Source organism: Magnolia sinica, chromosome 3 (genome assembly GCF_029962835.1).
Source record: "Magnolia sinica isolate HGM2019 chromosome 3, MsV1, whole genome shotgun sequence".
Classification (NCBI taxonomy): domain Eukaryota; kingdom Viridiplantae; phylum Streptophyta; class Magnoliopsida; order Magnoliales; family Magnoliaceae; genus Magnolia; species Magnolia sinica.
The window spans coordinates 118,413,376-118,428,929 of record NC_080575.1 but is presented as its reverse complement, the minus strand read 5'-3'; the positions used below and the strand labels follow the sequence as shown (position 1 = coordinate 118,428,929).

The following is a 15,554-nucleotide window of genomic DNA, read 5'->3' as shown; positions in this document are numbered from 1 at the left end:
AAGCTTAGTGAAGTTAAGGAAGCTTAACGAAGTTAAGGAATGAAGGATATATTGTAAAGGGTAGTGATTAGAACCAAATAAAAATTATGCATTTTAAAAACACAATTGCTTAACTTAAACTAAAGCGGAAGTTAAACTAAGTAAAGCAATTTAACTAAAGCGGAAGTCAAACTAAGTAAAGCAATTTAACACTAAGGCTTTCAAGCCCTTAATGGGTCTAATCACATAAACTATAAGAAATGAGGCAATTAAGCAACTATTCTATAAACATAATAGTTTATATGTGTATGGGATGTGCTAACACAGGCATGTATAATGGTTAAGTTTCCCTACTCCACTTCCGGCGGACCCACTCAACCCATGAGTGTACTGGATTTCACTATCGAAAGTTTTAAATCAGGTTCACCTCTAACCTTTACAGCCCTACACAAGGACCCTAGCGTATACTCCCACCGGAGGCTCCTGCAAGAGACTTATGTGGTTTTTTATAAGCTTGCCATGAACCTCGATCCTAGTCCAAGGGCCTACATTTACTCCCACTGGATGCTCCTATGCAGACTAATAGGTACACACGTATCCGGTGGATTTTGCCCTACATAAGAGCCTAAATCCTACACAAGAACTTATTTGAATTTGGGTCACAAACTCTTACCATCAATCCTACACAAGGAAAGATAGTATACGTGGACTCTTACAATTGACAACTTACTTGTCAGATTATGCCCCTTTTGTAACGCTGTCTAGGATTGCACGATCGATGCTTACCTGTGCTTCAATCAGCTTCCCTTTGCTCCCCCAATCATGATGTTGATACATTGTCAATGCTTCAGCTCCAGTGATCAACCACCTTGCATAAGATGCTCCTTCGAGGTGACCAAGATGATAAGAAGTTAGTAGAATCTCCTAAAACTAACGGGAAGTTGTAATTCCTAGATATTCACCTAGATGGGTCTTCTAGAGGATTTAAACAATTGTATGCTTATAGAGGTTGAGTCTACTCTCTAGAAAATGGTGGAGTTCGAGCACATCTGCAAGGTGGATGTTGGAATCCTCATTAAAATGTTAATCTTAAGGAAGATGACTTAGAACTCATTGGATTAGAGGCTTGGGATGAGGGATATGATCATGGACTCACCTGAGCTTCTATTGCACCAAAAACCCATCAAATTGCCCAAAGATAGGATCTTTTATATAAAGGAATTGAGTTTCAACGGTCATAAAATGGGCAAAAATGATTGGCCATCGACCTGTTGACCCGAGGCTTAAATCGGTCGAAAAGTCCTTTAACATGTCGACCCAAGGCTTCTTCCAATTGAAAATTTCAATGGCATATGGTATTTTTTGTTGTCCAGTTTTCACCACTTTCCTCAATGAAAGGAGATAGCCATGATTAACCATGAAAAGCACATGATCCAATATTGTAGCACCAAGTCCTGCATGGCACTCCTTGCTTTGGCTTTGACTACTTCGGCTGAAGATGAGCACACCTTCTTCTTTTTTTTCTTTTTTCTTTTTTTCTTTTTGCTGATTCCATCTTTCATTTTTATTTTCAAAACTGCTCTTTGTTTTCACAACTTTTTAAGTAGGAAAAAAAAAGGGATGGCATTACAAACCAGTTTGGAAATTATTAAAAAAATTCAATAGCATTGGTAAAACATTGAATCATCTCCATGGCTTCTGCAAATTTCTCTTTGGGCAGTGCACCTCTAGGAAAAAGTTTTACATTGCCATTATGGTGGGGCTGTGATCATCTGTTCTCATGGCTGCTGTACACAGTTTCTTTATGTGAAGAGAACAATTCTCCAATCTCTTGAACTTTGGATGTCCCTTTTTTTGGAAAGTTTGACAAATTCTTCCAAATATGCATCAACTTTAGTTGCATTTTGTTTTTTATAAACTTTGCCATTGTGAGTCTCTAAAGGATCTCTTCCATGTAATTCTGCTTAACATGCCATACTTTTGCCAGAGTTTTCTTCATTTTCTTCCCAAGAACATTTATTGACATTACAATATAATGATTGCATGCAGTGATATGTCTTACAATAATTTTACACCAGGAAACAATGAGGCATCTGAGTGTCAACAAAATGGAGTGTAAGAACAGTTGTTTATTTTTGTTTTTATTTTTTGTTTTCCTCTATACTACCACCTTTATGTGGCATCTCATGTTCTATTTTCCTACGAATTAACTTCTTTCTGTATCTGTACAGCAACTTGTTCAAAAGCTCCTTTGTTGGGAACAATAAGTAAGTTCCTACATGTCTTTTCGTGAAGCAGTAACATTATCGACTGTTTGGGTGGCGGCAAATCCTGACATTTTTCAATTTCTTATTCAAAGGGATTTGAATCCAGAAAAAAATTGGGCTTAGGTTTGATCCAAAAAAATCTCTGAAAGGGGTGGAAACATGTTAAAATTTTGCTCTTTCGCAATATATTTCATTACCTCTCCTGTTCAAAATGAAATGGATAGTTTATCCTATCCAAATCATGTGGTGCCACCCGGCATGCAAACAAACCCTTACTGCTTTGGTCAATTTGAACTCACAAAATAATCTTTAATATGATCTCATGATGCCAACATGTTCTTGATTGCATATGACGATGTAGAAGTGGAGATTTTCAATGTTCAAGCAAGAAGTTCCATTGTGAACACCGTAAGTATGTAGTTTTGGCATCACAACATTTTGTAACCTCAAAATTCTCTTATTCATAAATAAAAAATAAATAAAAAATAAAAAATAAAAAAACTGTCCTGGCTTGAGATTGTCCTCTTTGACAATTCTTTTAACTTTTGCATTTCATGTCATCCATAATCGGAATAACAGAGAGCCTAGTTTCATTAGAGAGGCCAAAGAATCAGACATTTCACGTTTTGTGAAAGAAATCCCTGTAGGATGATAAAATTGGGGAAATTATAAAGGAGCCGATGTTTACTACAAATTTCTCAGTTCTTCAAATCTATTATTTGAGGTTTAGTCTCATTTGAAGTGACAATACATAAAGGTTAACCATTAAAGAAGACTATATATGCCAATATATGTGCATCTTCTCTCATTTGAAGTGGCCCTTTTGTAAATTTAGAAACTTCAAGGCAGTTGAAATCTGTTGATCAGTTAAGTTTGCTTCTCATTTTTGTTGCAGTTTTCTTTTTCCTTTTTTTCTGTCTAACCATCTAATGATTGCTAATCTGTTGTCTCTCTTTGTGGCAGGTAATTATTGGTTGTATATAAACTGTGGTGGAAAGGAAGTAAAAGTTGGCAAAAACACTTATGATGAAGACCTAGATAACAGTGGCTCTTCATATTTTCATCGTAGTAAATTCTGGGCATATAGCAGCACAGGATACTACCCAGATGCCAGTAATTCTGAAGATGGGTATATAGTACCAAGTAAAGAGACTGTCAATGCCTCCAACCCAGAATTGTACAAAATGGCACGTGTTTCTCCCATATCCCTAACTTATTATGGATTCTGTATGGGCAATGGGAGTTACAATGTGACACTCCACTTTGCTGAGATAGCCTTCTCCAACAACAAAAGCTATACAAGCCTCGGAAAGCGCATTTTTGATGTTTATATTCAGGTAGTCAATCTCAGTATTGAGATATTTTATGCCTGTCTGTAGAGTTTGGATTTAATTAAATTAGTTGCTACAGGAAAAACGGGTCTTAAAGGATTTTAACATTGAAGATGAAGCACATGGTGCTTTTAAACCAATAGAGAGGACATTTCCCGCAAATGTGACTGACTCCTTGGAGATCCGCTTCTATTGGGCTGGAAAAGGTACACAAAGCATCCCCACCAGAGGAGTCTACGGTCCTCTCATATCAGCTATTTCAGTGGTTCCCGGTATGTCATGTATTTGTACCAGCATCTTCTCATTGTTTATGGTTTCAAGTATACTGATCCTCATATCTGACTCAAGTAACATAAATCTTATGTGGTATCCTTTTCATTGATACTTTCCCATATCTTACGGATTTTATTTGTATGGGGTGGTGAACTTTGCCTGACTAGTATTTCACCTCAATCAAAAGATAGACAAATGATTATTATTATAAGCTGAAATTATGTAAGATATTCTTTTGTTTCTTAAATATAAACATATAAATAATTAGGGAAAAAGTTATAATCAAAGTCCTTATCGGAAAAGCGAATCCAGTTTGGTAGCAGGTTGAGTTTGGGTAACAGATCTGGACAAATTGATCAGCCTTGTGTATCTAATTTCTGAAATTTTGGCACACTTATGCTATTTGACTTGGCTCACTCAAATTCTGTTTCAGGAATCATCTTAACATTTCCATTCGATAACCGTGGTTTTCTTCATATTTTTTCTGCATGCAGATTTCATACCTCCCACTGAACGTGGCAAAAAGATTTCTACTACTGCAGTGGTTGGGATTATAGCTTCTGTATTATTCTTTATTTTCTTGGTTTTGGGTATCCTCTGGAGGAAAGGCTGCCTGGGAAGCAAAACTGCAAGGGATGAAGGTGAAAATGAATCCAACTATGTTAATAAGTCTTTACCTAAAATATAATTCAAAGTCAAATGACCCACCATGGTTATGTTAACCCTGAACGCCCACATTTACTTTGTCTTACTGATTATGGCCAGATTTATATTTCATTCTGCAAATAGTTTATTCTATATTAGTCCATGAAGTACTTAGCTTTGCCATGTACTTGTATGCTTTTTTGCTTTTGAGCAAGAAAAAAAAAATGTTAAAACGAATAGGACAAGGTCCCAATACAACTGGGCAAAAAATGCAACCACTGACCAATGTTCTTGGTATCACTGATATTACCAATACATATCACAGATGTTATTGGTGGGTCAACAATACAGATACTGATGGAAATAAAATTTGCAAGATATCGTCGATAATATCACCAATATTATTGCATGTACTGATAATATCGCAAGAGGCAGAATCCCTTCAAAAAAAATATTGTATGGTTGATATCATGCGTTGTTATCCATATTATTGACAATACCAGTGTTAATACCTATGAAATTCCAGAAAATAAGAAACCAAATGAAAAAAAAAAAAAACATTTTTTTTTTTTTTTTTGTTTTAGGATTGTTCCTACGGTTGTCAGAATTACTGTATTATGTAATGAGTCTGAAATTCCAGAAAATTAAAAAACCTAAAAAATGATTTTATTTTATTTTTTTTCAATTTTTTTGGGGGGTCTCCTTCCAATTGGTGTTTAGAATTACTGCATCATGTAATAAATCCCCTTTGCCTATCTCCCAGATGATTTGCAAGAAGGAAACGGGGAAACCATCTGGTCTTGGGGTTTTGTCCCTTCCTAGAGATTTGACGGCATCAAATACCTCTCTTCTTCAACTAGTCTTTCCACCCAAGTTGCTTCTGCTTCCCCTATCCAATCAAATGCTATATTGCTTAATGTCGACCAACTCCACTCATCCCCCTTGAGAAGGCATTTGTAAAAAATCAATAATCTTTGCACATATTTCCTCTTTTCCTCTTGTTCCCTCCACCATTAGATTATGTATATGATTACTTATCCTTCTAGCATTTGCTATGCCATGGAAGTATCTTGTATCTCTATCACTTTCCTTTAACCGAGCAGTCTGTGATTGTTGCCTCCACTTGATTTCTTCTTCTATTAAAAACTTTTCCAACTCTTGACAAAGGAGTCTATGAGCACATTCCCCTTCGGATAATGTTACTTACTCCTTTTTTGTCCAAATCTTGAATAGAGTTCAAGATGTTTCTTTTCTCATCCTCCTTTGTAGCATGTTTTCTTTGTAGCATGCCTTTATTTTCACCGTTAGAAGCCTGTGTTAGACAGGCCACATGCCTTGCCTTGTATAGCTGATTCTATAGATAGACAATGTATAAATAGAAGAATTTGTATTTATCATTTTACCTTGTATAGTCGTTGTAGAACTCTTATAAATTCAACCCTTCAGGGTTGTCTCAAATGCAGAAAAGAAAAGGATAATCATTTTCCTCAAAGCCTTCATTATTTTTGCTTTGTTTACATGGTATCAGAGCAATACCGATCCTAGTCCGGCATCTTCTTCATCACCGACACCACCATCTGTCAGATCCGGCTCCTCCCCTGTCAGATCCGGCCCTCACGAAGCTCGTCCCTACTCGTCCGCATGCCCCTGCTCATCCCTGCTCAGGTCCGATCGTCCCCTGCTCGTCCACACGTCCCTTGCTCAGGTCTGCTCGTCCCCTGCTCGTCCGCACGTCCTTGCTCGTTCGCAGGCCTGTCCGCACGTCCCTGCTCGTCCGATCATCCCCTGCTACACGACCCTGTGCACGCACCTGCTACAAGTCCCTGCGTACGCACCTGCTGCATCATCTTCTGCTACATCCAATCCTTACTCCCTCTTCTTATCCTGCTGCATCTGCATCATCTCCTGTAACATACCCTGATCTGTTGCATCATCTGCACGTCCTGATCTGTTGGTCTGTTGCTCTTCTGCTAGTTGTTGTTCTGGTCTGTGGCTGCAAGGTACTTTCTTCTTTAGCATCGTTTTTTTAATCTCGTCCTATCTATGGATAAAGACTCCCGTACAGAGGCCCCACGATGTAGTTTCAAGGGCACCAACTACAATATATGGGCCATCCACTTTCAAAGTTTTCTCAAGAGTCGAGGTTTGTGGGGACTAATTGATGGATCTGTTACTATCCCCGCTTCCACCGATGCCGACAAAATGGTTGATTGGGAAATGAAAAATGGACGGATTATTACCTGGATTCTTGATTCGATCGATCGATCAATAGCTGTTGGCCTCACGCCACATCGCACTGCTAAGGCTATGTGGGATCATCTTCAGACAATATATCAACAGAGTAATGCGGCTCGGTTATACCACCTGGAACATGATCTGGTTCACCTTACTCAGGGTGACAGAAGTATTCAAACTTTCTACTCTAAAATGGTTACAATTTGGATAGAGATGGCTATGATGGATCCAAAATTCCCAAATGACTTTAAAATATTCCACACAATGGGCGAGAGTGCGCAAGTTAGACAATTTCTTATGAAACTACGTCCGGAATTTGAACATTACAGGGCTGCTCTACTGAACCGTTCAACTCCTTTACTGAATTCGGTTATTAATGATTTATTAGCCGAGGAACAACGACTGCAAGTCCTCTCTCAAGGGATATTTCAGGGACCATCTGACCTAACACTTACTGTATCCACCTCTGGACCAAATCATGGTTCCAATACTTTAACTTGTTGCGGTTGTAACAAAGTAGGACATGTCGTCGCTCAGTGCAAAGATTGGTGCGCGTATTGTTAAAGGACTGGTCATGGTATTCAGAACTGTCGTTCACATGCCTACGGATCCTCATTAGGCCGTGGACGTGGTGGTCGAGGTCGTTGCCGTGGTTATGCTCTTTTTGCTACTTCTGCGACTACTTCCGAGCCTTCTGTTGGTGATACTGCATCCACTGGTTCTGTTGAAGGTCTTTCCTCACCTTTGACTCCTGCGATGCTCCAGCAGATTGTGCAGGCCCTTTTTGCGGCTGGTATGTCAAGTATCACCTCATCTTCTCCATGGTTCTTCGATTCCGGTGCTTCAAATCATATGATTGGTGATGTCTCACATCTCCGCAATACTCGTCCCTACATTAGCAATCAGGCTATTTCTACTGCAGATGGCACTAAAATACCCATACAGTCTGTTGGTTCCTTAACTTTCTCTCCTTCTGACCATCGCCAGTTTACCCTTCATGATGTGTTTCATGTCCCTAAACTCTTCTCAAATTTAATTTCTGTTGGTCAACTTACATCCAATAACTGTTTGGTCATCTTTCTTCCAAATTATTGTTTTGTGCAGGATCTGGCAACGGGGAAGGTACTTGGGAAGGGTAGGCGGCATGGATGTTTGTACGTGCTGGACTTTCATCCATCCGTTACTCCAGCTCGTTGTTTCTTCTCTCCTTCTTCCTTGGATATTTGTTCGGCAAATGAAATGTGGAAACTCTAGCACTTTCGCCTGGGTCATCCACATTCTGATCGTTTAATTCAGCTCTTTTCTTCTGGCATGTTAGGGAATATTTATCTTAATAAAAGTGATTTGGATTATTTTTGTTCTTCTTGTTGCCTTTCAAAAAGTAAGTGTATTCCCTTTCCTCTAAGTACTACAAAATCATCATCTATATTTGAACTGGTGCATACGGATGTCTGGGGTCCTTTCCCAATTATGTCTCTCTCTGGACTACGATATTATGTTATATTCATTGATGATTTCACTCGTTACACCTGGATTTACTTTTTGCACTCTAAGTCACAAGTATTTGAAAAATTCAAAATATTTCATTCTATGGTAGACACTCAATTTCGAGTAAAAATTCAAATTCTCCGCTCTGACTCAGGGGGAGAGTATCTCTCCACAAATTTTCGTACATATCTTAAGGGTCATGGGATTACTCATCAGACCACCTATTCTGATACTCCACAATAGAATGGGGTGTCTGAAAGCAAAAATCCTCATATTGTTGAAACTGCCAATACCTTAATGACAGATATGAGTGTTCCTCGTTCCTTCTGAGCGGAAGCTATAATGCATTCAGTCTACTTGACTAATCGGTTGCCAACCACAGTTCTGAATAGTAAATCTCCCTACTTTGTTCTCACTGGTTCTCTTCCTATATATTCCACATTTCGTGTTTTTGGTTGTGTATGTTATGTTCATCTGGCATCACATGAATGTAAAAAACTTTCTCCAAAATCAGTAAAATGTATGTATTTGGGATTTGGAGAAACTCAGAAGGGTTTTCGTTGCTATGACCCGGTCTTTCGTCGTGTACGGGTATCACGACATGTTGTTTTTCTTAAGCATATTGTCTTCCATTCATTTGATCCTTCTTCGCCCACACCAGACTCTCCTGGTCTTACTATTTTTCCTGACATTCCGGTTGCGTCGAGTCCACCTCCTTGTTCATTGTAGGTTTATTCATGATGACCACGTATAAATCCATCACCTACTACGCTCCCTCTTGTACCTGTAACCGATCCAGATCCTATCTTGGTACGTCGTTCCACTCGTAAACATCGACAGCCTGATCGCTTGATATACTCTATATCTGCCATGAATACTACCCTAGATACTGTATCTATTCCTACTTCATACCATCAGACAGCCAGTCATGATTGTTGGAAGAAGGCTATGACAGAAGAACTTGCAGCATTGGATGATAACCATACGTGGGACATTGTTTCTCGACCTCCTGACCACCAATTAATTGGTAGTAAATGGATTTATTCTGTGAAGCTCAAGTCTGACAGCTCATTGGATCGATACAAAGCTCGGCTTGTCGCTCAGGGATACAAACAGGAACACGGAATTTATTATGATTAGACGTTCGCTCCTGTGGCCAAGATGAAAACTGTTCGCACTCTTCTGGCAGTATCATCAGTTCACTCTTGGCCCCTCACTCAGATGGACGTGAAAAATGCTTTTCTTCATTGAAACCTCCAAGAAACAGTATATTTGAAACCTCCTCCTGGTTCTTTAAGCCCTGCCGATAAAGTTTGTCGCCTGAAGAAAGCTCTATACGGTCTCAAACAAGCCCCTCGGTTATGGTTCCAACGTTTTCATGATGTTGTTATAGGAGCCGGCTTTACTCAAAGTTGTCATGATCCATCCTTATTTTTACGCACTTCTGAGCATCGAATTGTCATTGTTCTCGTTTATGTTGATGACCTACTTCTGACTGGTAGCGATACTACTGGCATTTTGGCATTAAAGGACGCTTTGAAGTCATCCTTCAAGATGAAGGACCTGGGTCATCTAACATACGTTCTTGGACTTGAATTTTCGCGTTCTATACGTGGAATCCTGGTCAGCCAGCGTAAATATACCAAAGATCTTCTCGCCTTGGCCTCCTTAACGGATCAGAAGACAGTTCAGACTCCCTTGGAAGTTAACGTTCAATATGACTGTGACGATGGTGAACTCCTAGCAGATCCCACATTATACTGCCATTTGGTTGGGAGTCTGGTTTACTTAACAATGACTCATCCTGATATTGCCTACGCGGTCGAAGTTGTCAGCCAATTTGTTTCTGCTCCTCGAACTCTTCATATGACTGCAGTATTGCGCATCTTACGGTACCTACGTGGAACTCTGGATCGATCTCTGTTCTTCTCCTCCACGGCCTCTCTGGATCTTCGTGCTTATTCAGATGCTGACTGGGCCGGTTGTACTCTCACCCGCAGATCTACCACTAGCTACTGTGTTTTTCTTGGCACTTCTCTCATCTCTTGGAAGTGTAAGAAGCAGGCCACTGTTTCCAAATCAAGCACAGAGGCTGAGGATAGAGCAATGTCAGCAGCTTGTAGTGAGATTATCTGGTTACGTGGACTTCTTTCTGACTTGGGCGTTCATCTACAAGATCCTACTCCACTCCATGTAGATAATCTGAGTGCCATTCAGATTGCCTCTAATCCGGTTTTCCATGAACGGACAAAGCATATTGAAGTTGACTGTCACTTCATCCGCGAGAAGTTTCAGTCTCGGCTCATTTCGCTACCACATGTCGCTTCCCATGATCAGATTGCCGACATTCTCACGAAGTCCCTCACTTCTGCACGCCACTCATTTTTAGTTAGCAAACTATTACTTGTCGATGACCCGCATTAGTTTGAGGGGGGATGTTAGACAGGCCACATGCCTTGCCTTGTATAGCCGATTCTATAGATAGACAATGTATAAATAGAAGATTTTGTATTTATCATTTTACCTTGTATAGTCGTTGTAGAACTCTATAAATTCAACCCTTCAGGGTTGTCTCAAATATAGAAAAGAAAAGGAGAATCATTTTCCTCAAAGCCTTCATTGTTTTTGCTTTGTTTACAGCTTGAGCTTTGACATAAGTCTATGATTGGCCCACCCGGACACCTCCATTTCCAACCACCAATCTCTAGCCTTGATTTTGAATTCTTCTTCACACCAAAATAGCTTGAAATGAAATGGTTTAGGCCCCTGCCCCCCAGGATTCTTCACTTATCTCCAAAGAAATAGGGAGTGATCAGGGATAAACTCCAGGCAGCATCTGTTGAATTGCATTAAAAAACTGTTCATACCATTCCTTGGAGATAAAAAATAAAAAAAAAAATAAAAAAAAAAAAAAGCAGTCATGCCTGGACATAATGGGGCTGTCTTGATTATTGGACCATGTGAATCTGCATCCCATTAATGGAATGTTGATAAACTCTTTAGACTCCACCCAGTCAGAGAATTCCTGCATACTTCTATCCACGGCCGTCCCATTTAGCTTCTCATTAGAAATCAAACAAGATTAAAGTCACTCCCAAGCACCAAGGGACCTCCCATCTGATTTTATTTTCATTCAGCTCATTCCACAGTTGATTTCTGCTGCCCTGATCATTAGGACCATATACAGCAGGGAATGACCATTTTGTCCCTCAGATAACCACCTTGAAGAGGATCCTATTCATCAGATTTGGAGATATCCAGGTCCTAGTCACGTGGTGACTTACCAGAGAAAAACAGGATTCTTATTGGATAGTCTTAAGGAAGAGATGGGTGATAATCCCTAACTGCTGTATTTTATGCCTTCAAGATGAGGGAAAAAAGTGGATCACAAGCTACTGCTTTGCCTGTTCCCAAGGAAGTGTGGGAAACATTCTTCTCACTTTTAGAAGTTCAATGGGTTATGCCATATCGTTTGCTTTTGATGTGCATGATATTTCGAGCAGGAAGAAAAGAAGGATGATATGGCGGTTGGCCATTTTGGCCATCATACAGTCGATTTGGTGAGTACTCAATTCTAAAACCTTAAATGACAAGTTTGCATCTCCAAATCAAGTGTTCCATAAGGCTAAATGGTCAGTCATGGACTGGGCTAGAGCCGAAAAAATATTCAAGGGTTGTCCAGTAGATGATTTTCAGGGTAGTTGGGGGGATTCCTCCCCTTTGTATCCCTGGATGACTCATCATCCATTTTTCTCTTTTAATAAAATTTTGCATTACCTTCAAAAATATTACTTCATTATGTGCTGCATTATTGTAGTATTTCATAAAATTAGTGCATTAAAATCATATTTACTAATTAAATATTATTGTATGACAGCACATTATTTGGGCCCTTCCACATCAGCTAGTAGCAACCTATTATGTACAATTGTTTTTTGTAATATTTTGAGTCCTATGCAAACATGCATCTTTTAACATCTCCTAAAGTTTTACTGAAAATTCCACCTTTTCCCAATGTTTCCCATGTTTCTCTCAAGCAATGATATTTAACCTGGTATCTGTGACATTATGTCATTATCAATATCAATATGTGTTTCCGTATCCCAAGTCATCGATGCATGTAACGGTTACGATCCTCTAAACACGGCCACCGACAATAGTCAAAATAACTAAAGAGTTAGGACCTCTTGCCTCGAGATTAAAAAAGAAATATATTTAACTAAGAGTCATTAGACTAAAGTCTAAAACTGAAGAAGCACAAGATAACTGACCCAAAGGACACAAAGAAACAAGCACAGCCGAAAAACAACAACCGTACATCACCTCAAATCTCCCCTTTGAGGACATTCCTTCCACCAAAAAATCATAACATTCCACTGAATGGAAAGCCATCTTGATAATGCTGGTTTTGATTGTGTCCAATGATCTAGCAAGGTACTAGAATTTATGAAAATTATGAACAGTATAGAAATGCCTAAAAGATTGCTAAGAAAGTAGTAAGTGAAGCTAAACGTAAGGCTTATGATGATCTTTACAATAGATTGGGGACAAGAAGGCATGGGATTAAACTTATGGGCCTATGAAACTTTGGGAAAGAGTGACTGAGCAAAGACTATGGCATGAGACAAATTTATCTGAAAATCAATTCAGTTTCCATGCTGGGGAGATTTACCACTAAAGTTATTTTCCTACGTAGATAATTGATGGAGAAATGTAGGGAGAGGAGAAAGGATCTCCACATGGCTTTGCACATTACACATGCTTGGCAAAAAGAAACCTCTATTCTGATATGTTCAACCATCAAAATCTTGTCTTTTCTAAGGCTGACCGTATGAAAGCGGCTACTCTTGGGGACCCTCGACTTGCCACAACATAGTTGGGAAAGGAGGATCTGCTTCTATCAGATGAATAAAGAAAGACTTATCCAAAAACTTTCCATGAAGCATTCCACTTCCATCTTCTAGAATCCTCCTCTTTTTAGACACCGAAACTACAGATTGGAAAGATGCTAACAACAGCTGAAAATATCTTCAATTTCTTCTTCTTTTAAATTTCTTTTAAAAGAAACTTTCCTTACCAATCTACCCTGTATCTGTTCTCGAACATGACTACTGAATTCTGAGTTACTGGTATAAAAAACAGCCTTGGGAATTTTTCTGCAAGCCAACTTTTTTCCTTACCAAAGATCTTCCCTAATGCGAACTTTATCACCTTTGTTAGTTAACCACAAAACCAAAACCTTCAACCAACACTTTGCCCTAGAGAGTCGATGGTTCCCCATCGATACAATGCCTTTCCACACTTTAGCCAACGCATCTAATTGATAAGCGAGGATCCCGACCATTGGTCATCACTCTTCTCCATAACGCATGCTTTTCAGAACCACACATCCACCACCATTTGCATCAAAGGCTCCAATTCCTCTATTTTATCCTGTTGATAGCCAAGCTCCCCATTTCTTGATTTTTGGACATTTCTCCATTTAACCTGATAGAATTTTGTCCTATTGCTCAAGCCTCCCCGTAGGAAGTCTTGTTGGATTTGCCAATCTTTGTGATCACAGATGCCAGAATCTTCAATGGGGAGAGGTACTAAACTAGCAGATTGGCTAAGGATACTTTCGTAAGAGTAATCTGATCTCCCGAGGTACCCTGTCTCACATGCAAGCCTTCTTTCAATCATGTCTATAACCAGGTTCCACATGGGGACGGAAGACAGATTGTCCCAAATGGGAAATCAAATTCTTGCAAGCCTTCTTTTGATTTCTCAATAACTGGGTCCCACATGGGAACTGACTATGGATTGATCCCAAGTTGGAGATGCAAATATAGAAGTGGAAACAACTGTATCTTGGATCAAACTATAGAAGCCAACTGACACATCCCCCTTTAGTTCAATATGCCCTACTATGCTTTTGTGCAGATTCACTCTCAAGACCAAGACTGCCTCATAGCAACAAAGCACACACTTTAAATTGGCAACTTGATCAGATGAGGTCTTCTGTAACACCAGAGTGTCATCAGGCATTTGAAGATGGGAAATCGAAAAGCTTGAAGGCCCCACATGAAAATCTTTGAGAAGGCTGCATGCCTTTGCTTTAGAAGATAATCTACTAAGACCTTCCACCACCATTGAAAGCAAAGGGACATAACGGATCATGTTGTCTAAGACACCTTGAGCTACCAAAGTATCCGAAGGGAGAGCCATTGAGAAGTAAAAGTAAAAAAATAAAAAACAAATGTTCTATGGGTCTATATGCTTTCACTTGCAGAAATTGCTGCTAAATGGAAGTGTACTTTAAGCTGAATATCGTTAAATACCTTGTTCAGGCCTTTTTGAAATTATTTTCCTTCTCTTCATCGAGGGAGCAAAAAAATAGAGAAATCAAATTCATGAAAATAAAAAAAAATAAAAAAAGAGCCACAATGGAACACTTATGGTTTTTTAAAATATCAAAAGTAATGATTTTTATTTTTCTTAAAAGAATTTCATTTCGTAACAGAATCAGGATATTTTGGCATTTCTTGAATACCTATTTTGATGGTAAATCATGGTTGCTATGGTATGATCTGAAGGTAATGAATTGGTAACACACACAAGCCACATTTTGTGACATGCTTCGCAAACTGGGTACATCAGTAATTTCTGAAAAGATTGGATTGTTACCAAATAATGTGGTGTACATTGGCCAATATTGAGATACAGTATGCGATAGAAGTTGCATTACAACAACAACAACAACAAAACCTTGCTTGCTGGTCATTGAGAGACGACCCACATATAGAGTGCAAGAACTAGTAAAAAGAGATCAAAACATCCATTTCTTATTACATACCTTTTTTACACTTTATTCAATGGACAGGTCTCAGGGGCTTGGATCTGCAAACTGGTTCCTTTACCTTAAGACAGATTAAGGCTGCCACTAACAACTTTGATCCCTCAAACAAGATTGGAGAAGGTGGTTTTGGGTCTGTTTACAAGGTATTCTAAACAAGCACTGCTTTATCTTGATCGATTATCAGTTTGAAGTGTGTGTGTGTGTGTTCAGCCTTCTCAAATCAAGCTTGTATGTATACATTGAACTTTCTAATTGTTACTCCAATGCAGGGTCTATTACTAGATGGTACCACAATTGCAGTGAAGCAACTTTCTTCCAAATCAAGGCAAGGGAACCGTGAATTTTTGAATGAGATAGGCATGATTTCTGCATTGCGACATCCCAACCTTGTGAAGATTTATGGATGTTGTATCGAAGCAAAGCAGTTGTTGCTGGTATATGAGTACATGGAAAATAATAGCCTCGCTCATGCTCTGTTTGGTGAGCTCGTCAGTTGCT

At 39.1% G+C, this 15,554-nt stretch overlaps 1 protein-coding gene across 7 annotated transcripts in view; it reads left to right on the top strand.

Moving 5' to 3' along the window:
• The window catches only part of LOC131240934 (probable LRR receptor-like serine/threonine-protein kinase At1g53420), a 59,643-nt gene that overhangs the window by 40,240 nt on the left and 3,849 nt on the right, over nt 1-15,554 (top strand). For 6 of the 7 annotated variants that reach the window (XM_058239488.1, XM_058239487.1, XM_058239486.1 and 3 more), the window contains 8 exons: nt 2,029-2,094; nt 2,211-2,246; nt 2,608-2,654; nt 3,210-3,583; nt 3,657-3,849; nt 4,345-4,491; nt 15,081-15,199; nt 15,326-15,536. In XM_058239488.1, the coding sequence (XP_058095471.1) occupies nt 2,029-2,094; nt 2,211-2,246; nt 2,608-2,654; nt 3,210-3,583; nt 3,657-3,849; nt 4,345-4,491; nt 15,081-15,199; nt 15,326-15,536 (1,193 nt within the window). The remainder of the gene's footprint in view (nt 1-2,028; nt 2,095-2,210; nt 2,247-2,607; nt 2,655-3,209; nt 3,584-3,656; nt 3,850-4,344; nt 4,492-15,080; nt 15,200-15,325; nt 15,537-15,554) is intronic. The other variant, XM_058239490.1, reaches the window with a different exon arrangement.